This window comes from Macaca nemestrina, chromosome 2, assembly GCF_043159975.1.
Source record: "Macaca nemestrina isolate mMacNem1 chromosome 2, mMacNem.hap1, whole genome shotgun sequence".
Lineage (NCBI taxonomy): Eukaryota > Metazoa > Chordata > Mammalia > Primates > Cercopithecidae > Macaca > Macaca nemestrina.
The window spans coordinates 79,933,847-79,959,348 of NC_092126.1; the positions used below are offsets into that span (position 1 = coordinate 79,933,847).

A 25,502-nucleotide genomic window follows, 5' to 3' on the forward strand; every position below is an offset into this window, starting at 1 on the left:
GGAAGGGCTGTCCAGAGGGTTCAGAGAAACTGGCTGAGATATAGAAAGAGAGGCGTTTATTTTCATTGTATCTACTCCACAATGAGTAATGCAGCTTCTACGGCAAATAAACACTGCTAGGTAATAGAATGTGAAATACAATGGAGCTTCAAGTATTGAGAGGAATAGAGAAGCATGAAAGTAATTGAAATATAGTGGAATAGGGCTGTCATTGGGGAAGTACAGGGGGCTACCTGGGCACAAAGAAAGAGCACATACCCCAGTCCTGTGAATGCAGAAACAGTTCCTGGAGAAGGTAAAGGATAAGCTGAGACCTAAAGGATGAAAGGACTTAGCCAGTCAAAGGGCAGTGATGAGTGTAGTGTTCCAGAAAGAAAGGAGTGTGGACACAGGTAGGAAAGAGTAATGGGTGGGTCAAGGAACTGGAAGTTCTCTGTGACCAGATATTAAGTGCAGAATACAAAAAGTAGCAAAAAATCAAACTGCTGAAGTGGACAGGATCATGAAGAGCCTTGTAAGCCATGATGAGAAATTGGGATTTATATCGCATGAACAATGAGGATCATTAAAGGGTTTTAAGAGAATTGATCAGACTTGCATTTAGAAAGATCACTCAAGCTGTATCAAAGGAAGTCAATTAGAGGGTACAACGCTGGAAGCAAGACAACCAATTAGTAGACTATTCCAGTAATCCAACTAATAGAGAATTTGGGCTAGTCTGACTGAGCAGGCGCAATGGAGAGAAAAATTGAGCTTTTGAGAAATGTAAGAAAATAGAATTAACAAGTTGGAAACTGACCAGAATTGGTTGACTGATTAGAGAGGGAAAAAGGAAGAAATCTAAAATAATTCCATGTTTCTTATTTGAGCTGTCAGGAGAACAATAGTGTCTTTTCCTGAAACAGACCATTCTGAAATGGGCTGCAGGTACAGTTCAGGATGAGTCTCACAGTTTATCTCCCTGCCTAAAGTCTTGACAGCCTACCATACTTCACAAACTGCTTACAGGAGAAGAGTTGAAAGAACAAATATGATTGTGTCACTCATTTGCTTAGAAGACTTCTGATGTTTTTGAAGTCCCACTGTGGTAGAGGAAAAGGGTAAGGCTGAAGAAAAAGACTGGCCTACTGACCAAGTGGTCAAGTTTATGGTCAAGATTGGATTGTATGGATCTCACACAAAACAGAGGATTCCACATGGAGATAATGTTATACACAGAGTTATAAAGGGAAAGCAAGGCCACTGAGGGAAGCTAACGTTGATCCTCAGCTTTATTTATTTAATTTATTGCTTAAGAGATTTCTTTAAGATTTCCAAAATGATCAGTTCAGCAAAAATATGTATGTTGCCTATATAGAAAAAAAATTGTTGTTTTAAATATTATGCATCAAACTATTTGAATATATTAGAGTCAATACAGATGGTGTGAAAACTAGAAAATAATTTCTAATCAACAGAACAAACCCAAGGACTAGAAAGAGGACTGAAATGGTTTAGGGGCTGGGAAAGAGGTCGAGAGGACTGGAAGAACACCAGAACGTCAGACAACATAAAGACAATGTCCAGCAAGAACAGGCTTGGAACAAGGAAAAAGTGAGAAAGGGAACTCTATGGTAATTACCATGAGTGGGTGTTCCTGTGCTGGCTTTTAATGGTTTGTGGATCAGGGAGACGGACAGACCAGGGAATAGTGATTCCAACTTATTTCCAAACTCTTTACTATGACATACAAGTTAGTTATCATCTAGACCCTGCTTTTTTCTCCACCTTTCTTCTTAGACAATTGGATATGTCTGAGAAGTCCCCAAAATCATGTGGTCTCTGTGCCTTTGCGTAAGTTTCACCCAATAACTACCCAACTAACTGCATCTCTCACTCAGAACTTGGGTACTTCCTCGCTCCTGCTCTAGCAGTTTGAGCCATGTTCTCTCCTAGTCCCTTGCCTGTAACATCACACCATGCTTCATTCTGTATTGTCAATGTAACTGTACTCATTCATATTCTCTGTAAGCTTTTGGAGTGCCAGGACTATCACTTCTTGCTTTTGTAGCCATCATTCCCTAGCACAGTATATAGAAAATGCACACTTAATAAATGTTTGTTGGCTGAATGTTTATAGGTATAGACATATGGCCTGAAATATGTCACTGAAATCAAATAATGCATGCCCCTTTTACTTTTTCTATTAACAAAATTTGTAGTCCTAGCAATTAGATAGCACCTCTCCCCCCAAAAATATGGTATAGTAATAATGATAATGCCATATATTTTTATAACATTTCCAGTTTACACAATGCTTTTATACCCAGTATCTCAAAGGTGAAGAGAGCATTAGAATAGCTTTGAAGATATCAAATAACCACAAAGCTATTGATCTGGATCAAAAAACTCAGAAACTCAAATTAAGAATGGTAGTCTGGCCCGGGTGCAGTGGCTCACACTTGTAATCCCAGCACTTTGGGAGGTAGAGGTGGGAGGATTACTTAAGGTCAGGAGTAAACCAACCTGGCCAACATGGCCAAGCACTGTCTCTATTAAAAATACAAACATTAGCCAGGTGTGGTAGCATGCGCCTGTAATCCCAGCTACTTGGGCGGCTGAGGCAGGAGAATCGCCTGAGCCCGGGAGGCGGAGGTTGCAGTGAGCCGAGACCGTGCCAGTGCACTCCAGCCTAGGCAAGGGAGCAAGACTTCATCTAAAAAAAAAATAAAAAAAAGTCTGCCCTCATCCCATGCTGGCTGCCTCTTACTGATATTTAAGAGGAAAGCCCTAAGTATTTCCAGTGACTGTAGGTGACATCATAGACAAACAGGGAGCTATACTCTCCCACACCCCTGCAATGTCATAAAATTCCCAGGATGCCAGTAATTGTTTGGCTCTGGCTGAATGCATCTCCCTGTCATCTAGGACAGACCTCTCCTAGAAAAGGTCAATTCAACATAATGTCCTTTATGTAAAGGGCTAAAGTATGTAGTGCTTTCTATTTCCTGGTTAGGGGTCTCTCACCCCAATAGTCTCCCTAAATTTCAGGATAATCCTTACTTAACTTTGAATAAGGGCCATGAAAAATATGTTTAACATTCTATTGCATTACTTTAATAGGTAATGAACCAAACTTTTATAACTTGTCCCATTGGTTCTTGTGGAATAAATATTTTTAATCCTCATTTTTAAACTATAATAGATGTATAGTATTTCAAAGCTATATTCTTATAGATAAAAATACAAGAATGTGAATAATGAAGATAAGAATTCACAAAATAGTCAAAATTACAATATACAGAAGCTTTGCAACTATTCCTATTAAGAAATAAATATATATTAACTCACCTATATTTTAGCTTTACAGAATTTCCAGGTTTTCCCCATGGAAGAACTACAAAATCTTTTGTGTTCATGATTACCACCTTAATGTTGTCTAAAAGTTATTCTGATTTGTAAACACTTCTGTAAAAGTAACAAAGACAAAAGAATTATGGCAGAGTTGAAGCAGTATAAGTTACAAATTCAAAACTCCATATAGTTCAGCAATGTTTTTAAAACTTTATGAGGGAAGAGGCTGAATCAAAGTTTAAACAGCAAAAATTATACACTGTTAGCCCTTTTTCCCCTGCAGCCACGTATCAACCAGAGAATCAAAAATATTAGAATAAAAAAATACAAAAAATGTACAACTATTTACATTTTATTAAGTATTATAAGTAAGCAAGAACTGATTTAAAGTATACAGTAGGTTATGTGTAGGCTATATGAAAATACTATGCCATTTTATATAAGGAACCTGACCATTCTTAGATTTTGGTGTTTGCAAGGTGTGAGGGTGTTACTGGAACCAGTCTCCTGTGGAAACCTAGAAATTACTGTATTTTAAATATAAGTTATGTAAGTATTTATGTACTAATAAAGTTAGACATGTATTATGTCTGATGGAATTAAAATTTCACCAATATTTATGTACAGCTGACCCTTCAACTTATAAAGGTTAGGGGCATCAATCCCCCAAAAATCTGTGCATAACTTCTAATTTCCCCAAAATTTTAGTATTCTATTGTTCATCAGAAGCCTTACTGATAGCATAATCAATGAATACATTATGTATGTTATATGTATGTATATACTATATTCTTTTAAAAAGTAAGATAACAGAAAATGTTATTGAGAAAATCATAAAGAAGAGAAGATGTATTTACTATTTATTAAGTGGAAGTGAATCATGATAAGGGGCTTCACACTGAGTAGGCTGAGGAAGACGAAGAAGAAGAGGAGTTGGTCTTGTCTCAGGAGTAGCAGAGATGGAAGAGGTAGAGGACATGGAAGGGGAAGCAAGAGGGACAAGCACACGAGTGTAACTATTATTTTTTTAAAATTATTTATAAGTGGATCTGTGCAGTTCAAACCTATGTTGTTCAAGGGTCAACTGTATAACAAAAGACTACGGAAATATTCAACTAAAAGTGGAGGATGCATTCATTAAAACAAACTAAAGCACGTATTCTGGCTCTTTCTATTGCTAAGGCTATAAAAGTATACCAAGTATTTGTTCTATCTAAAAATAATATCCAAGGCCATGCAGAGAGAAATGAAAAGAATCTTTGAGATACAATCTAAACCCAATAATCTTTATATATATATATATGGCAATATAAAATGAAAATTAAGGTATGTAATAATTACCCAAAGGCATTCTAATATCCTCATTTATCAAAGAAAATTTTAATGATACTCTTTGGCTAAGATCAGAAATTAGCATATTTTAGAAAGAATATTTCAACAAGAAATGAAACAAAAAGGACTTTCTGCTTAACTTGAGTTAACCAGAAAATTACATTATTCAGAACACCCTGTTTCCCAAGTATCCCAATTATTCATGGTTCTATAATAATTTACTCTGTAATGCTGAATTACTAAGTCACATGAACAACTATTAGATTTTTATAGGAATAAAAATGTCCAAGTTCTAAGAGCTTTTAAAGGAATATGAATCAATATTATAGTGACCATAGACTTAAATGCCCACACCATTTGATGTTGTCATTTATTTATTTGTTCCTATGTGTGTCCTCATAACCACAATAAACATGCATTAAGCTTCTGCTATATACAAGGCAGTGTGCTGAGAGGTATGGAGAGGAGTCAAGGCCCAAGGAGGTTTGTTTTCTGAGCTCAAATGGTTTAGAGTAAAATAGGGCATATACGACCCTAAATATAAAAGCCATAAAACAAGGTAAAAAATATAAGGGCTATAAAATTTATACATGTGATAATATAGGAAGTGAAAGAAAAGAGAGAATTCAGCTGGTTAGCTTTTAAGTAAAGCTTTGAAGGAGAAAGGAGGCTTAAAGATAAAAATATGGATTAGATGAATAATCCATACTGTTGGAAAGAATAGCTCTTGAATAAGGAACTAATGAATAGTTACACTTGCTTGGTGTGCAGGTTACATGGAAGAAAAAAAAAAACATGAATTTAGATATAGTGGCTGAGGCCCAATAATAAGTGGCTTTAAATGTCAAGTTTATAGCATTTGGAATTTATTCTGTAGCTAATAAGAGTCAAATAGGGATTTAGCAGGGAAAACATAAGTCTAGAAGCTTTGCTCTAAGACTTAAGGAAGGAAAGCACCAAAATTGGAGTTACCTAATGAAAGGCTATTGCGACATCAAAGTCTGCATAACCAAATGAGTGATTCTTCATTGTTGTTCCTTTGGGAGACTATCTTATATTTCAACGATGCAACCACTGATTAAAAACATTTTTGCGACGCCTCTTTTGAAACTGTCTACAGAATCCATTTTACATCTGGGCGCGGTGGCTTATGCCTGTAATCCCAGAACTTTGGGAGGCTGAGGTGGGCAGATGACTTGAGGTCAGGAGTTCAGGACCAGCCTAACTAACATGGCAAAACCCCGTCTCTACTAAAAATACAAAAATTAGTCAGGTGTGGTGGTGTATGCTTGTAATCCCAGCTACTCAGGAGTCTGAGGCATGAGAATCACTTGAACCTGAGAGGTCGAGGTTACAGTGAGCCAAGATTGCACACCACTGCACTCTTCAGCCTGGGTGGCAGAGTGAGACCCTGTCTCCAAAAAAAAAAAAAAAAAAAAAAAAAAAAAAAAAAAAAAAAGAATCTATTATCACCAACAAACACACAAATCCATTTTGTTGTGGCTCATTTGAAATTAAAAATGATTGTGCAACAGGAGCAACTATTTTTTTCACTCAAACCTACCTCCAAATTACTTGGACTATCTCCAAAAATTAAATCTAACCTGAAAGGGTAGATCTTCACCATTTTGGAGGAAATTCTCTAGGAATTTACTCTCTGAAGATAATTGCAAAATGGAATTACACAAAATAATTACTACATTTTAAATAAGGTAGTGGTTGCATCATGGGACTAATTATATTTGTACGTTCAATCCACAAACATGTACTTAACTGTTCCTTTGTGATCCCTATTAGTGGTCCCAGGTATTGAAGTCACGGTGGCAAATAAGCCATGGTGTCTTCCCTTGAGACCCTCACAATCAAGGGGAAATCCACACAAGCAACCACAATATCATAGGGCATTTTGATAGAAGAATCTATAGGAGGCATCTCACTCAGACTCAAATTTCAACCACCAAGTCCTGTCTCTCAAAGCTAAATTAAGTGTCAAAGAGAAATAAAGATACCATAGGAATGGAAAACTAAGATTTGGTTTGCTTTTAGGGAGGGAGGTGATAGCATTTTCAAGTGTAATTCCCTTTTTCTCCCTCATTTTTGTAGGTAGTATTTTTGTCCCATTTTTATCAAATAGCGGCTAGCAAAGGTACCTTTCAAAAACCTCCAGGAATAATCCTGATCCATAACATGGAATCTGTATTGCTTTCTGATCATATTCAGGGAATCCAAATACTGGCCTCTTGCCTACAATCGATAACTTTGTCATAAAAACTTCCATAATGCTATTATTATCATTAAAGAGATAAAATAATCCCCAAAGTCAATCTGTCTGATTATTAAAATAATCTAAATTGCTATAATTTTGCTTACACATTGAGATATACAATATAATTTTATGTGTATGTATATATATAAAGCTAAACTGATATATGATTGATTTTACCGATACAAAAAATGAACATCTGTAAATCTCATTACAATAAGATGACTGAGATTTGTAGCTCTGCTTATAATGTTATTTAACCAATAAATGGTCTTATTCAAGGGGAATTTCACTTCACTGTATGCAATTAGTAAGCCTTCTTTTCAATTATGTATTTTATCAAGACACCTACATAAGCCAATTTCCTTGTATGAAGAAAAAGGGGAGATTATCATTCTGAGTCATATTATTCTGCCTGTTTCCTTTTGTAAAGCCAACAGAGAATTTAGTCACCTTTCTTGGGATAGCAAGGATATAACAATGTCAGCAGCAAGAATAGTAAAGCACAAAATTTTAAGCACCTAATAAAACCAGAGGAATACAGATAAACTCCTTATTATGCAAAACTTATACTTCCTTATGTCTTTTGGTCAATTTTTTTATAACTAAATACCAAAAATTTAGTAGTGATTTGGAAAAATTTCTAGTTCCTGATTAGACTACATTATTTTTCTGTCTACAACCCCCTTTTTCCTCACACATAATACCCAATATAACCCAAAATTGTCCGGGATGGTTTGATGATCCTTCTACACGTGTTCCTATTTTGAGAAAGCAACCCCCACATCAAAACCTACTGCCATAGAATGGAAACAAGGAATTTACAACGCTCTATACAGCTAGAAACTCAGAGCATTCCGCTAGAGGTGCAGGAGAACACCATTGGCAGAAAGGGAGGTTTAGGAAACCGCTGTTTACAAGAAGGGCCACTTTTTGTAATTGGAAACTTATCTAAGGTTAGTTAATTCTTCTAATGACTCAGATCATGTTAGGCTCAAAACTTAAAAACCATACCGTAAGTAGGGATTTTTCCTTACTGAAGCAATATTTTGAAAGGGTGTAATTAGCAAGCAACTTTGGGTGAACTAACATGTTTAGGCATTTAGTACCATAGTACTTAGAAATCACAGACGCAAGAAAGAAATGTTAAATAAGAATTTAAAATAGTTGCTTTTAATAATTAAAAGAATTTTAATTTTAACATTTCCTCTATCTAATTATCGTTATTTTAAGTATATATATTTTAAAATATTTAAAAAATTATAAGGCAAGAACGGATAATACATGATTCCTAGAATAGTATCTTGTGCTGGAGTGTCCTACTAAATAAATGTGTGCCACATTCTCATAGCAAAAATTCTAAAAGTAAAGCAGGTATTGATATCCTTTGGCTGTGTCCCCACCCAAATCTCATCTTGAAGTGTAATCCCCATAATTCCCACATGCGGTGGGAGGGCCCTGGTGGGAGATAACTGAATCATGGGGACAGTTTCCCTCATGCTCTTTTAGTAAGTTCTCACGAGAACCCCCTTCACTTAGCTGTCATCCTTCTCTTTCCTGCCACCATGTGAAGGATGTGTTTGCTTTCCCTTCTGCCATGAGTGTAAGTTTCTGAGGCCTCCCTAGCCCTGCAGAACTGTGAGTCAATTAAACCTCTTTCCTTTGTAAATTATCCAGTCTTGGGTATGTCGTCATAGCAGTGTGAGAACGGACTAATATAGGTATTGACTTCAGGTTGCATTCAATCTTTCAGCCAAACAAGATATCTGATAATAAAATACTGCTTCAAGGCACTAAATGGTACCCAAGTCGCCCATTTTTTACCCTCTATAGGCAGGTTCTCTTGAGAACAACTGAGAAACTTTACCTTTAGATATCAAGGGACAAGATACCATTTTAAAATACTTTCAATTAAAAATAATAAGCAATATTAAAAGGTGTTGAATTTAAGGTCAGAAAACCTAGGTATCCTAAATTCACTGGATTTAAAGTCAGAAGACCTTTGCACGACAGAAATTCTCTGAACTTCAGCTTATCGAAGTAGAAAATGGTAAGGACCCTCTCCCCCTCTAATTTGCAGGATATTAAATAAAAGGTGTCTGATTTGTGACCTGACTTGTCTAGCTGTGGGCTCCTGTAAGACCTCCAGAGAGCTCATGGTTCAGGGAAAGGGGCAGCCTTAGAAACTACCTAGAGAAGGAACAGCCTTAGAAACTACCTAGAAAAGAAAATGGAGCATCAAGGTTCTACTTTACCCTTAGCATCTCTGATTTCATCTTTTTTACTTAATGAGCTTTAGTGTTTACCTCTCTGCTCACCAAGTTTTATTCTATTCAATGCTCAACTCGAAGGCCGCCTGTATCATGAAGTTTCCCTCCATCGAAACCAAGCTTCTCCTCGTATACAAAGACCATGTCTATTAAATTCATTTGCTATTGTATGTTACCTTGTGTTATTTTTTGCATCTTTGTTTATATAGATTTTGTTTCTCTAAGTAGCCCAAATATTTGAGGGTAGTCCTACCATTGACCTTTGAAACCCCAACAATCAGTACAGTCCCTACACATAATGTAGTGCCAATAATAATGTGCTAAGCAAGTAATTTTTTTCTACTGCTTTTAGTTTTTTGCACAACCTACCCTATGGAAAAAGATTAAACACACCCTCTTTCCCACTTCAACTAACCTTTCTGTTTTATTTTTTCAATGTTTCCTACCGATCTTGATGAGCAATCAACAAATATACACTGAACTCTCTTCCTGCTGGGAGTCAGGTTAAGCACTGAGGAACAAGGTCAACCAGACAGGTATAATACCAGTCTTCACTGAACTTACACTCTGGTGAGGGAAGTAGGTAAAAATGAAAAAGCAAATAAACTAATTGCAAGAATTATTAAGTGTCTTGAAAGACATGAAGGAACTACTTTCAAACAATTTATTTGTAATACAATTGGTAAAATTATGGAAGGTCAGGGCAGGTCTCTGTGTAGACTATAAGATAAGCTAAATTGTAGAAAGGCAGAGGGAGTCGTTACGTTCGCATAAACATACAGTTTGTATAACTTTAATCCTGTGTAGCTTCAACTTTACTATTTTTTAAAATGAGCTTTGCTAACTTTAGATTTTAAGTCAAGCTATAAAATATATATAACTGAACCTTATATACCTGAGTGTCTCTACTGCTGATTTTGGGAAGAAAAAAATAAACATCCACAACTTCAGATGTCTCAGGAATTGGGCATCTCGCACCATAGTCTACTTGTGAGTAAACTTCAAGGACGTGGGTGCATGTGAACGCGCAGGCAGACTAAAGGCTACAAAAGGGGATGAAACATGGTTTCTCAGGGTGCCAAATTTTTCATAAGGTGCAAATGACTTCAAAGGATAAAAGGGGCTAGTATTTGAAAGTGTCGGGCTGCAGAAGGGGTACAACTGATGAAGTCCCCCTGTCTGGGGTTCACTCTTGATTCATTTATCCATTAGCATCTTGGGCTGGCAAGTCTTTGGTGTATACCAAAGGCTTTCAACTCCTGAGGCCAGGGCCCCGTCCTGCTGCCTGCAGGCCTGGCACTATGTCAGCATATGGCAGGGGCTCAGGAAACACCTCCGCTTTCCAGCCGCGCTGCCCGCTTTGCTCACCGCACCAACTAGCCCCGGCTTGCGGCCCACTAGGCGGACTCAGAGACGCTCCTCTCCCTCATCCACCCTCAGCCAGACAACCCACCTGGAGACCCCAGCCTCTCGCATCACCACCGCCGGCGGGCCGCGGATAGCTGCAGGGAGTTTCTGTCTTGGTCTCCTTAGGTACCGCGTTACCTCGGTACCCATAGCAACCAGAAAGTTGGGTTCTGCCACTGTCCGCCGGCAGAGGGCGAAAAGGAGCCTGAGAAATGAGAGAGGAAGGGGCGATCACAGGAAGGAAAGGGCGGAAAAACTCAGCAGGCTCTGGAAGCCTGCCAGAGATGATCTTGGAGATTAGGTATGTGCTAAACCTGAGCACGTGTCATATTCCAACCACGAGTGAGAGACTTATATGTCATATTTGATTGTTCCTCATAGCAAGCTACTTTAAATCTAAAAAAATTAAGGCACAAAAAATGTGACTATCTTAATCCAAAATTACAAAGCTAACAAATGGCAGACCCACAAATTAATTCAAGGAGTTTAGTTTCAGAACTCCCACATATATGCTGTGTTTAAATGATTTATCAAAGGCTACCATAAGCAAAGTCAATAGAGAATCCAGGTCTCTTCAAAAGTCCAGAACTCTCTTTTCTTTGTACCAAATACATGACCCATGGAGTCTAATATATATAAAACAAAAAGCAAAAGCAAATACATGTGTGCACGCGTGTGCGCACACACACACACACATAATTAACCCACAATTCTCAACACAACTATTCTGTTCTGAGCAAAGCTGCACCTGTAGTGAATTTATCTTTGGCTTCCTAAATATGCTGGGTTTTTTCTCCCATTTTAAATATTGCAATTAGGATGCATGGATGGTACTGCACTGTATATGCTTCTATGCTTAACCACATTGCATCTATCTTGGTACCAGACTAACAATCCTAACTATTACAGTTATGTACTAATCTTTGCACCATTACTTTTGACATTACTATGTCCGCCAAAACCCATTTAAAAAAATCAATGATTTCACTTGGTGTATTCAATTATATAAGATTATAACCACTATGGACAAGAGAAGACAATGGTAGTCTTCTGGTTATGAGTCTGGGTTTTGGAGTCTGGCAGATTCGAGATTGAGTGCCGGTACTGCACAACTTACTTGCTGTGTGACCATGAGCAAGTAACAAAGCTGAGTCTAACTGCTTAAATGAGATAACAGTACACTTAGTCCATACGTAAAGTAGTATGGAAGAATAAATGAAACAATAAATATTAAGTATTTAGCTCTAAGTCAGGCCCATATTGAGTGCTTAATAAACAGTAAGAAACAGTGGTGCTGGTATGGCTATGGTGGTTGCTGTTATCATGTTCATGGTATAACTTTACCAAGTCCTTCCTTTAATACAAGAACAAGTTTCAAGTGGATGTGCAATACTACTGATTTTCTTACGCAGACTATTTCCCATACAGGTGTGCTCTTCAAATTACCAAAGATATTTTCAGCTTTCATTCATTCACTGATCTATTCGCTTATTTATTCCACAAGCATTTACTGAAAGTCCATTTTGTAGATCTCAAAATTACTACAGTGAAGAAATCATCAAAGCTCCTCCTGTTTTCAAATATATTTTAACGGGAACAGAAAGGCATTAAACAAGTATAAATACATGTCGGCTGCTATGAAGAAAACTAAAGCCAAATAAAGAAATAGAAAATAATTGAGTTCTATTTTAGGGTAGATGGCCAGGGAAGTATCTGAATGCAAGGAAAGAGAAAGACATGGGCCATTAGAGCAAGAAACATTCCAGAGAGAACAGTAAACACACATCAATTATGCCCCAGTAAAGATTATTTTGCAAATAACCTCTCATCACTTCTACAGAGGACTTTTACTTCAAAAAATTATTCTTACAATGCATTTACTTACATCATAGTAAAATTAAACTTATAAAAATAATGTATAAAATATTCTTGCACTTTTTGAAAGCATTAAAAGAACATTATTTTATATTTAGAAAAATAGCTTATGCACAGTTATGAAAAGGCAGAACAGAGACAAAAACTAAGCCTATGCTAAGTCACGTAGTAAAATAAAAAGTATGAAGTGCTTGTCTTTCAGAATGATGATTAGTGACAAAATGAAATGAAACATGTCAAAACAATTACAGCTCTAGGAAGATGACATTCTCTCCACTGAAGTAAAATGCATTTAACTGGCACACCAGCAATGTTGCACACAGTTTACCACAACTGTATCAAGAGCACAGTATTCCTGAGGGTTTTTCCAAACTCATGCTTCATTGTGCCACTGTGAAGACAAGGTTTGAATACAAGTTTTCTGAACTGGAGATATTCAATTTAAAGAGATAAAAATTACCAGCAATGCAGAAATTAAGAGCATGGATTTACATGATCATTTTACCAAGCTTGAAATGAGGGTCAGAGCCTGTAAACAAGTATTATCCAAAACTTAGAAATAAGGTAAAGCCAAAAATGGCAAGTCTTTTCAATGCCACACTAGAATACTGTTTACGATAATCTGAGCATTACATGATTTTCTTTAAAAAGTGTTGCTTTTCTTATCATTAACTGTTGATAAAGTCTGTGTGTAATGTTATATGTTTATTTGAAGATTTTTTCACCTGCATTTTCATATCATTTGTATCTAGATATGTAAATAATGTCTTTTCTTTAAATAAAATACTTTCAAAGCTAATGGTTTTATTGCACTATACAACTCTAACCAGTTTTGTATCTAACCTAGAAATCTCGTACTAATATTTCCTCTCAATTCCTGTATACAGTCAGCTACCAAATTTTCTTTGAACCAGCTTTACCATTCTAATAATTCCTTCCTTAATGAATTAAACTGTGTCACATGTACATTCTCTACTTAAAGAATATCTTGTTTTTGAGTATTGTAATTATATTTTAATAATACCAAACCTTTGGAAGAAAATGGAACATATATCAATATCTGCAACTTTCCAGAAGTATTCTCTCAATTTCCATTTGCTCCTTGGCCCTTCAGATTCTTTTATAGGCAAAAGTTTGTGGGCATTTCAAGGTAGCAAAACCAAATTCTTACTATCTTCTTTTTTACAAGCCCTGAAATGTGGTCTTACTTTTACATGAAGCATCTACTTTCTTTTGCCTTGGTAGATACTAAATATAACATCCTATTACATATGTATGGGGTTTTTCAACTTGTCAAGAAAAACTGAGCTTTAGAGGCAACATTAAATTACAAAAAAAGCCTTAGACAAAACCTAAATTAGTATGATATAAATATATTTAAATACATCCAAATGGCTAAACTTAAGGACGAAAAAAAGAAACTTAGAGTTAAGAGGTGACATTGGCCTTTTATAATTTTTCTCAGCTTTGTAATTTCTGCCTATCATCCATGACACAGAATTTCTCAGCAAATACATTTTCATAACACAAGCCAATTATTACTGATGCTTCACAAGTGGAGGAGAATCATCAGGGCCTATGATAAATTTTCGATTCCTGCAATATGCAGCGTCTTCCAAATTGAAAAATAAATATATAGCCTTGTTGAATGAGCATAGTTAAATTTAATCAACATTTACTCAACACCTGTTCTATTCCAGGTATGGCCCTGAGATGGGTACAAAGGTGAACAAAGACACCATCTCTGTCCTTGAGTAATTCAAGTGAGAGTTTACAAATAATTAATATGCAATGTATTAAGTACTATGTTCAAAAAGAATGGGAGCATTACATGTTTGTGTCATGGCCAGAATTTCTGGTTGGTTCAAACATAGTATATGTGGCAAAAAGATAAGAATGAAAAGTTGTGTTAGGAGCACATTAAAAAGCACTTTGAATGTTACCCTTTCACAGTGGAAACTGTGAAATTTTTTTTTCTTCTCTCCTTCTCTTGATACCCTCAAATAAGTTTTAAGCAGATTTTTAAGCATCTCGGTATGTGTATAGCAGCATCCTTCAAGAGTAATTCTGGTGGCAATGTAAAAATAGAGCAAATGGAGAAGAGGAAGACAAGAGACACATTTAAAATGTGGTTATATTAGTCCAAGATAGAAATAATAAGTCTTGAATAAATCAAGGCAGAGGGCAGAGGCCAAGTGAAACAGATTCCAAGGATTTTGTAAACTCCCAATAGGACTTGGAAACCACGGATATGTGGTTAGCTAGGAATATGAAACAGAGCTGCTGGTCCCTACATTTGATAGCTTGGTTAAGTAAGTAGATGATACTGACAACCAGCCCTGGAAGAGCAAGAGAATAAATAAGCTCACAGAGAGTGGGGTCAACAAGGCAGGGCATATTGAGTTTTCACTTTTACGATAGGCAGTAGGGAGGAATACCAAAATATAATGTAGCTTAGTTATTTAGGAGATAATCATATACATTAGGTTACCATCAGCATGTAATCAGATAGTAACCAGAGCTAAAGGAAAAGTTTAAATTGTCCAAGGAGTCCTCAGAGAAACTACAGAAGACATGATATTGAGAGAGGAATTCATTCAGCATTTCTAAAATAGACCAATATAAAACCCATACATGACCTTCTATATCCAGCAGTGTTTACTGCAGGGTCTCTGCAAATGAGGTTGGGAACCTGAATGAATTTATTACTGTAATCAATTCTTCTCGGTGTTCTCATGCATTTACTGCAGACAAGAATGCACTACATCAGCTGGTAAAAAAAGAAGAGCTGGCACTGTTCATTGAAGCTTGCATCGCCAATATCAACATTATTAATACAAAACTTCTTAAATTGTTTATGTATATATGGGTCCAGAGAAGGTGAAGATACAATTCACATGACGGAGTCTTTAGAAAGTCAATTTCAAGAAACAGAACACTTTATTTGAAAATAAATAACATTGTTTTCACTATAACCTCAATTTAATACAATCATATGTCCCTTAATGATGAGGATATGTTCTAAGAAATGCGTGATTAGGTGATTTTGTCATTGTGCAAACATCAAAGAGTGAAATGACACAAACCTAGATGTTATACACCTAGGTTATTTGGTACAGCCTATTGCTTCTAGACTATAAGCCCCTACAGCATGCCACTGTACTGAATACTATACACAATTATAACACAATGGTCAGTATTTGTGTATCTAAACATATGTAAACGCAGAAAAATGACTGTCAAAATGTGGTATAAAAGACAAAAAATAGAATACCTCTATAGGGCACTTACCATGATTGGAGCTGGCAGAACTGGAAGTTGCTTTGGGTGAATGAGTAGGTACTATAGACTTTATAAACACTGTAAACTTAGGCTACACTAATTTTTTTTAAAGCATTTTCTTTTTTTTAATATAAATTAACCTTACCTTCCTGTAACATTTTTACTTTATAAACTTGTATTTTTTTAAAAATGTTGACCCTTTTCTAATGACTATTCAAAACAAAGACATTGTACAGATATACACAAATTTTTTTCATTATATCCTTATCTATAAGCCTTTTTCTATTTATTCCTTTTAATTTTAAAACTGGTTTTGTTAAAAACTAAGACACAAACACATATTTACCCAAGTCCTACACAGAGTCAGGATCATCAAGACATCCCCAGGTGATAAGGAATTTTTCAGCTCCATTATAATCAGATGGGGCTACCATTGTGTATGTCGTCTATCATTGACTGAAACTTACTTGGTGCATAACTGTGTAAGGTTAGTATTTCCTAGTTACACCCAAGGATCAATAAGCAGCTATGGTGGACAACAATAATCTGCCACTCTTCCTCCTGCCTTTGCCTGGCAACAATCTGTCAGTCTTGGCAGCTGTGTTTCATTATGTGATTCAAGCTATCCTTGTAATGGCTTATTGGACAGGAGTTCAAACTGAACCGCTCAGATACTCTCCTGTGAGAATAAGAGATTGAGATTGAGAGAGAAAATCATGGGGCAACAATATTCTGACATTTGGACAGGAGAAAGGAAGGAAGGGAAGGGAAGGGAAGGGAAGGGAAGGGAAGGGAAGGGAAGGGAAGGGAAGGGAAGGGAAGGGAAGGGAAGGGAAGGGAAGGGAGGGGAAGGGAAAGGAAAAAGAAGAAAGAAGAAAGAAAAAAAGGAAATAAGAAAGAAAAAAAGAAAGAAAGAAAGAAAGAAAGAAAGAAAGAAAGAAAGAAAGAAAGAAGAAAGAGAGAGAGAGAGAAAGAAAGAAGGAGAAAGAAAGAAAGAAAGAAAGAAAGAAAGAAAGAAAGAAAGAAAGAAAGAAAGAGAAAGAAAGAAAGAAAGAAAGAAAGAAAAAGAAAGAAAGAAAGAAAGAAAGAAAGAAAGAAAAAATAAAAGGCAAAAAAAAAAAAAAAGGAGGGAAGGAGAGGCAGGGAGAGAAGGAAGCCAAGATGAGAGACAGATTTCAGATTTTCTGGAAATTTTCCCCTTCCTGTGGACTAGCTACATTCAAAATGATATACTCCTGTATCTTTAAAATACAATTCCCTTAATTACTTAAACTAGGATGGATTGTTTTGGTTGTGCAGAACAGAAAACCTTGATATAAATGACTACCAGCAGAATCATAAAGTAAAACTAAAGTAACTTTCTTTATAAGTCAACTTCGAAGTATAGATTCCCAGAGGATTCTTTTAAACAGCAGTAGAGCATTGATCTGTAACTCCCATAATTGCAAATTAATATTCTCACATAGGCATATATAGGGGAGTTGTTCTAGCATGCTTTTGAAGTCATCTCAAACAAAGCTAAAAATCTCTTATTTTTTAATCAGTTAAGTTTCTTAGTTTATTCGCTTTAAGTTTGGCTGTGCCAGTTTTGCTAGCAAACAATTATTTATAATTGATATAGCTTTAGGGAAAAGCTAATCTTAAAAAGAAAAAAGCTGGCATTTCAAAGAAAAAGTCATTTATTTCTGGTCCTTGCTATGTTCCAATAAGTGTATCATACTGTCTTCTTGAGATTTATGCACTGTTTGCTGTACTTCATTTGGAAAATTTGCATTTTTCTCTTATGCACTCAAGCTGGGAGGCACAAAACAAGAGTTACAAGGTTTGTTTGACATGAGATGTCTAACAGTAATTTTCTTTCATCAATTTTATTCTCTTCCAGTTCCAATTCCCAAGGGCAGATTTTTCATTGGATTTTGTGAAATATTTTATAATAACTGCCTTACCTTTGTGAAAGTTATTCCCACAATATTTCAAAAGATTTGTCACAACTTTGTCCATAAGAAAGGTGTCATTCTTATGCCCATTGTGAGTTAATATTACCCATGTACCCATTTTCACATTAATTCAGAAAATTATAATACACCTATCATGGCTAGCTTTGGTGAGGGTGATGCTTATTCAGACATTCACCAAACACTTATTGAGGACCTACTATGCTTTAGGCATTCTTTCAGATAATGGGTATAACTATGAACAAGAAATATTTGTATTCTGTACTTGTGAAAAATATAGGCTAGATGAGGGACACAGACAGGAATTCAGAATAATAAATGCTAAAACTGTGAGAATATTATCAGAGAAAGGATACTTGCTCAATCATTGGTGCTCAAGAAAGACTTGTTAGCATAATTTATAATGATGTTCAATGTAGCATAATCATTTTCAGTCACAATGATGTTCAATGTTGGCCTAGTCTGTTGCGTAGGAACATCATACTTGTATGGAACGTGGGTGAAATTAGTGTTCTGGATAGAAAGAAAAAAGCATATACAAATTTCCCTGCAGTGAGTTAGAATATAAGCATGGAGAATCTAAAAATTTCTAACATTACTGAAACATGCAAGGGACTCAAGAGAAGTGGAGAAAGAGAGAAGAGGTAGAAGGAAGTCATACAATTCCGCAAAGGGGAGATTAATTAAGAGGTCATCGCTGTTGTGTAGGAGATACTAATGGACTAGGCCAAAGCAGAGGAAGCAAAGCTGAAGGAGAGTGAGAGGAGCTATTAGTTATCAATAACTTATCAATTGACTTGGAATTAACTAGATGAGAGGCTGAGGAGTGAAGGTATTTATGGGTCTGAAGATACAATTTAAAATGATTCAAACTACACTGAATTAAGGAACATTCATTCATTAAATTAAACATGCCATTGGATACCTACCATATGCCAGGTATTGTTCTGGAGGCTGACACCTTGAACACAAGTAACAACCTGTTTGTTTTCATTAAGTTTCTATTTTATAGGAAAGAAAAATATACACCAGTTTTAGTTTATTTCATTAAGAGAATAAAACAGATCAACAGACACCTTTCTAGGATGGGATCCTATTTGAGGTAGAATAGTCAGAGAAAACCTCTCTGAGGACGCGACATTTGCAAAAAGCCATGTTAAACGAGGAGCTAGCCATAGGAAAGTCTGGAATGTTTCTAGAAGAAGAACAGCAATATCCCAGGGTGGAAAGAATGAGAGTGTGGTTTCAATGTGGTGAAAATGTTAGGAGATAAGACTACATGGAGAGATAGGCAGTAAGATAGGAGATGAAGGCCAAAATAAGGGGTTTGTGTCCTATGCCAACTAATATAGGGAGTCATGAACAGGCTTTAAACAGAGGAGTGACAACTGAATCATATATTTATAAGAACATCGGCAACCAGAGGAGATTGACTATAGAGAGTCAAAAGACAGACAGACCAGTGAGAATGCTAATGCAATCTTCCAGAAAAGACAATCACTAAGTTATGATATTAAGGATCAATCACTGCATTAGAATGCAGGATGGCTACTATGACAAGATACAACATAGCAATAGGTTAAGCAAAATAAACATTGACCTCTCTCTCACTAACCATGTAAGTGAACACAATCCAGAATTTAGTTGTGTCCAGAGGGTAAAAGGGACCCAGACTCCTTCCATTGTGCTGCTCTGCCTTTCTCAGCATGTCACTTTGCACTTACTGGTCTAAGATAAATTACCCAGCTCCTGCCATCAAGCTAGTGTTAAGCCAATGAGACTCAAAGAGGAAAGACAGTGAAGGCACGCGCTTGTTTGTTTATTTAATAATTGATATGTGAAAATCATGTCTTAAATTTGCATTTACTTTATAATAAGCTTTAACATTTTCTAATGATCATTTGTATATCTACTTTTGAGAATTGCTTCTTTTCTTTTCTTTTTTTTTTATTTTACTTTATGTACTTGAATACATGTGCAGAACGTGCAAGTTTGTTACATAGGTATACATGTACCATGGTAGTTTGCTGCACCTTTCAACCCATCATCAAGGTTTTAAGCCCCACATACATTAGGTATTGGTCCTAATGCTCTCCCTCCCCTTGCCCCTGACCACTTGGCAGGCCTCGGTGTGTGATGTTCCCTTCCCTGTGCCCATGTGTTCTCATCGTTCAACTCCCATTTACGAGTAAGAACATGCGGTGTGTGGTTTTCTGTTCCTGTGTCACTTTGCTGAAAATGATGGTTTCCAGCTTTATTCATGTCCCTGAAAAGGACATGAACTCATTCTTTATTATGGCTGCATAGTACTCCATGGTGCATATGTGCCACATTTTCTTTATCCAGTCTATCATTGACGGGCATTTGGGTGGATTCCAAGTTTTTGCTATTGTAAATTGTGCTGCAATAAGCATACGTGTGCATGTGTCTTTATAGTAGAATGATTCATAATCTTTTGGGTATATACCCAGTAATGGGATGGCTGGTTCAAATGGTATTTCTGGTTCTAGATCCTTGAGGAATCACCACACTATCTTCCACAATGGTTGAACTAATTTATACTTCCATGAACAGTGTAAAAGTGTTCCTGTTTCCCCACAGCCTTGGCAGCACCTGTCATTTCCTGACTTTTTAATGATTGTCATTCTAATTGGTGAGAGATGGTATCTCATTGTGGTTTTGATTTCCATTTCTCTAATGACCAGTGATGATGAGCTTTTTTTCATATGTTTGTTGGCCACACAAATATCTTCTGTTGAGAATTGTCTGGTCACTCACTTTTTGATGGTTTCTTTTTTTCTTGTAAATTTATTTAAATTCCTTGTAGATACTGGATATTAGACCTTTGTCAGATGGGTAGATTGCAAAAATTTTCTCACATTCTATAGGTTGCCTGTTCACTCTGATGATAGTTTCTTTTGTTTTGCTGAAGTTCTTTAGTTTAATTAGATCCTATTAGTCAATTTTGGCTTTTGTTGCTATTTCTTTTGGTGTTTCAGTCATGAAGTCTTTGTCCATGCTTATGTCCTGAATGGTATTCCCTAGGTTTCATCTAGCGTTTTTATGGTTTGGGGTCTTATGTTTAAGTCTTTAATCCATCTTGAGTTAATTTTTATATAACATGTAAGGAAGGAGTCCAGTTTCAGCTTCTACATATGGCTAGCCAGGTTTCCCAGCACCATTAATTAAGTAGGGAATTCTTTCCCCATTGCTTATTTTTGTCAGGTTTGTTAAAGATCATATGGTTGTACATGTGTGGCATTATTTCTGAGGCTTCTGTTCTATTCCATTGGTATATAAATCTGTTTTGGTACCTGTGCCATGCTGTTTTGGTTACCACAGCCTTGTAGTATAGTTTGAAGTCAGGTAGCCTGATGCCTCCAGTTTTGTTCTTTTTGCTAGGCTTGTCTTGGCTATACGGGCCCTTTTTTGGTTCCATATGAAATTTAAAGTAGTTTTTGTTTTTTTGTTGTTTTCTAATTCTGTGAAGAAAGTCAGTGGTAGCTTGATGGGAATAGCATTGAATCTATAAATTTATTTGGGTGGTATGGCCATTTTCATGATATTGATTCTTCCTATCCATGAGCATGGAATGTTTTTCCATTGTTATGTCCTTTCTTATTTCCTTGAGCAGTGGTTTGTAGTTCTCATTGAAGAGCTCCTTCACATCCCTTGTAAGTTGTATTCCTAGGTATTTTATTCTCTTTGTAGCAACTGTGAATGAGAGTTCACTCATGATATGGCTCTCTGTCTATTATTGGTGTACAGGAATGCTTGTGATTTTTGCACACTGATTTTGCATCCTGAGAATTTGTTGAAGTTGCTTAACAGCTTAAGCAGTTTTGAGGCTGAGATGATGGGGTTTTCTAAATATACAAACATGTCATCTGCAAATAAAGATAATTTGACTTCCTCTCTTCCTATTTGAATACCCTTTATTTCTTTCTCTTGCCTGATTGCCCTGGCCAGAACTTCGAATACTATGTTGAATAGGAGTGGTGAGAGAGGGCATTCTTGTCTTGTGCCAGATTTCAAAGGGAATGCTTCCAGCCTTTGTCCATTCATTATGATATGGCTGTGGGTTTATCATAAATAGCTTTTATTATTTTGAGAAACATTCCATCAGTACCTAGTTTATTGAGAGTTTTTATCATAAAGCGGTGTTGAATTTTATGGAAGGCCTTTTCTACATCTATTGAGATAATCATGCAGTTTTTGTCATTGGTTTTGTTTATGTGGTGGATCACGTTTATTGATTTGCATATGTTGAACCAGGCTTGCATCCCAGAGATGAAGCCAACTCGATCATGGTGGATAAACTGTTTGATGTGCTGCTGGATTTGGTTTCCCAGTATTTTATTGAGGGTTTTTTTAATCAATGTTCATCAGAAATATTGGCCTGAAATTTTCTTTTTTTGTTGTGCCTCTGCCAGATTTTGGTATCAGGGTGATGCTGGTCTCATAAAATAAGTTGGGGAGGAGTCCCTCTTTTACTGTTGTTTGCAATAGTTTCAGAAGGAATGGTACCAGCTCCTCTTTGTACCTCTGGTAGAATTTGGTTGTGAATCCCTTTAGTCCTAGGTTTTATTTTTGGTTGGTAGGCTGAGAATTGCCTTTTTGGAACATGATTGATTTTTAATTGTTACCTTTGGTCTCTACTGTAAAGAAAGTCATTGTTCTTTTAATCAAATTTATTCAGATATATATACTTCACATACAATAATCACAAATATCTTAAATTTTATATTTCAATGAATTTGACAAATATATACTGTATATCTGTGTAGCTACTACTAGAATGAAAATATATTAAAATTTTACATATAGGTAAATCAAGTGTATAAATATATATATAAATCAACATTCATCTATATATAAAATCCTATAAAGTTTCTGCCTATCCCATTCACTTGCAATCAATACTCTCACCTATGTGAAACTCCAAGACAAATATACATATATTTATTTATATATAAAATTCCCAAAATGTTTCTGCCTACCCTATGTACTTGCAATCAATACCCTCCCCTACCTGAAGCTCCAAGAAACCACTGATCTGCTATTTGCCACTACAGAATAATTTTTCCTGTTTCAGAATTCATTATAAATGGAATCACACAATTTGTACTCTTCCATGTAAATCTTCTTTAATTCAGCATAATGCTTTTGAGATTTACCCACGTTAATGTGGGTATGACCGGTTTGTCCCCTGTCATTACAGAGGACTTTTCCATTGGATAAATATAACATAATTTATTTATATAATTACTCTTTAATGAACATTTAATTGTATCCAGTTTGTGTCTATTGTTAATAAATATGCTGCAAACATTTATGTGCAAGCCTTTGTGTGGAAACATTGTCATTTCTTTTGGGTGAATTGTTAATTTCTCTTGAGTAAACATCTAGTGACAAAATTGCTGAGTAGTATGGTAAGTTTATATTTAACTTCATAAGAAATTGTCAAACTGTTTTCAAAAGCATTTCCACCAGCAATGTATAAAGTTCTAGTTGCTGCTCTACTTTTTTAATAAGCATGAGTTGAAAGTTGCATGATGCCTTCAGCCTACATCCCATTGACAAGAGATTAGTCATTGATCCCCATCTGCCTCCTGCAAAAGAAGCTAGAGATATGATCTGTAGCTGAGATGCCAGGTGCTTATCTAAAACTCATGTTTTCTATTACACAGAAAGAAAGACAAAAAGAAAGTATCAGTGATTAACTTCATTTGAAGCAGAGGAATTAAAAATGGCTTCTAGATTTTAGGTGGACGTTAATGCCATTAACTGATTTGACATGTTAAATTTGAGATGTTAGACATCCAAGTGAATGGATAAGTAAACTGTTTAGTGTACCAATATGAAGTTCGAGGCAGAGATTAAAGCTGGAAATATAAATTTGGAAATAATCATCATATGAAAGGAATTTAAAGCCATGGGATGGAATGAGGAGTAAATGTAGGATATTGTTTCCATCCAATGATGCAATGATTTCATGACCTATTTTCAGAGACCAAGATATAAGTATAATTAGAAGAATGTTAGTTCGCCTAAAGCAAAACAAAACAAAAACCCTTTTTGCCCCTCTTCCCCTGGGCAATAGAGTAGACCACTTAGGGATTACATTTTCCAACCTCCCTTGCAACAAAGTCTAGCTATATGAATAAATTCTTACCAGTGAAATTTGAATGACATAGTCTCCCTGTCAGTCTGGATGCTCATCTTCAGAGAAACCCTATGTAAAAGGAAAAATTAACTTCTATGTTATTTAAGCCACTATATTTAGATTTTGTTTAGCAACTTAAGCCCTTTTTAGCATCTTAACCAATTCATGGGGCATATCAAATAATTTCTTATGCTCAAGTAACCAATTTCCATTGCTACATACTTTATTCATTTCTATTGGTTTTATCACAATCTTGCTTTTTTACAAAAATTGCTTATTTGGGCTTATTTTTCAAGTAGTGTTAAGTTGCTAGTATTTATAAACTGCTCCAAGAAATAAAGTAATCATATTATCTTGCAGAATGTTAGTAAATATTTTCTTCATGTACTTGTGATTCTTTCCAGTCATTGCCTCAATTAGTTCTTGATACTAGAGTGAAAATAAAAGTTAATGTAGTTGTTTGTGTTTCACTGAAGAAGAAACTAGAGATATTAAATTATTTGCCCATAATAGCAAACCAAGTCAATGGAAAAGGTGGAAATAAAATGCAATTATCTCACTTCTATTTTTATTGAACTATAAGATTACAAGTCACAACTAATTAAAAACATGATACAAGAGCTAAAGCTACATAACCTTTTTGTGGTGAAGATAGCCTAAAAATTGCCCTTCCACATTTTTCGCATTTTACATTTATAAAATGTTTCTTTTAAAATGATGTTTATTGAACTTTTTCACTAAGTTTAAATAGATGTAAAATAGATATAGATAGATAAATGAAAATGTAGAAAATATTTTAAAAGTAGAATATATATTTTATCCAGATTTTCCACACATACCAAAATCTGTTTATATCTGGATGTATTCTTTTCCAGTCGTTTCTCTATATAACTAATACTTTACTTTTTACATAACTATCATTAATTAAGTATAAATTCAGATGGCATTTAGTATATACAGTGTTTCTCAACACAAGTGAAATTCAGCAGAAATCCATTGGGTGGAGTTGTACTATAACTTAACATTTCAAAGGGTTTTTCAGTGTTCTTTTTTTTTATTTTTTCCTCAATCTTTACATAGCTAATGGCTAAGCAGCATTTGCTATTTGAAGACTTCAAAAATGTTTTATCCCCACTGGAAATAGTTGGAGATTGTTGGTTTAGGTGTTATTTTCTTTTTGATTGTATCAAGAAGAAGCCACATGCATGTGGATACAATTTAGGGATTTAATAATCTTGACAAAGAATGCAGTTGCTTATTTTCCCCCAAAATATGCAGATTGGAGAGGTTAAGTAGAAAATAACAATTGACTTGATTAAAAATGCTGTTCTGTCCTTTCATCTCTCAAATTCATTTTTTTTTCCTGCCATTGGGAAGAGAGGTAACAATCTAATATTCCAAATCCTCTGAGACAAAAGGTTATACATCCCAAAGAAGCAAGTTTTCATTAACGTTGATCCATTCTAATAGATGCTACAGAAAGTTGCCAAAAACTTGACATATGCTAGAGAGATTAGTTCCAAAATAAAAGGTTTATTCCTGTAGGCAAAATCAGGTTAATCTCTCTCTAGCAGCATTTCTGACTTGAGGGTTCATAAATATCAAGGGCCCAATCGTGG

The 25,502-nt window shown here is 35.6% G+C and overlaps 1 protein-coding gene and 1 long non-coding RNA gene across 7 annotated transcripts in view; one reads left to right on the plus strand and one right to left on the minus strand.

The window, feature by feature from the left end:
- The window catches only part of LOC105466210 (zinc finger B-box domain containing), a 141,380-nt gene extending 130,638 nt beyond the window's left edge, over positions 1 to 10,742 (minus strand). For 4 of the 5 annotated variants that reach the window (XM_071091200.1, XM_011715247.2, XM_011715253.2 and 1 more), the window contains exons 1-2: positions 10,652 to 10,742; positions 3,331 to 3,447 (exon numbers count right to left, since the gene is read on the minus strand). In XM_071091200.1, coding sequence (XP_070947301.1) covers positions 3,331 to 3,398 — 68 coding nt within the window. In that variant the 5' untranslated portion in view covers positions 3,399 to 3,447; positions 10,652 to 10,742. The remainder of the gene's footprint in view (positions 1 to 3,330; positions 3,448 to 10,651) is intronic. The other variant, XM_071091199.1, reaches the window with a different exon arrangement.
- Positions 10,743 to 10,799: 57 nt separating this feature from the next.
- The window catches only part of LOC139361760 (uncharacterized), a 32,906-nt gene continuing 18,203 nt past the window's right edge, over positions 10,800 to 25,502 (plus strand). For both annotated transcript variants that reach the window (XR_011619366.1, XR_011619367.1), the window contains exon 1: positions 10,800 to 10,906. This is a non-coding gene — a long non-coding RNA (uncharacterized lncRNA). The remainder of the gene's footprint in view (positions 10,907 to 25,502) is intronic.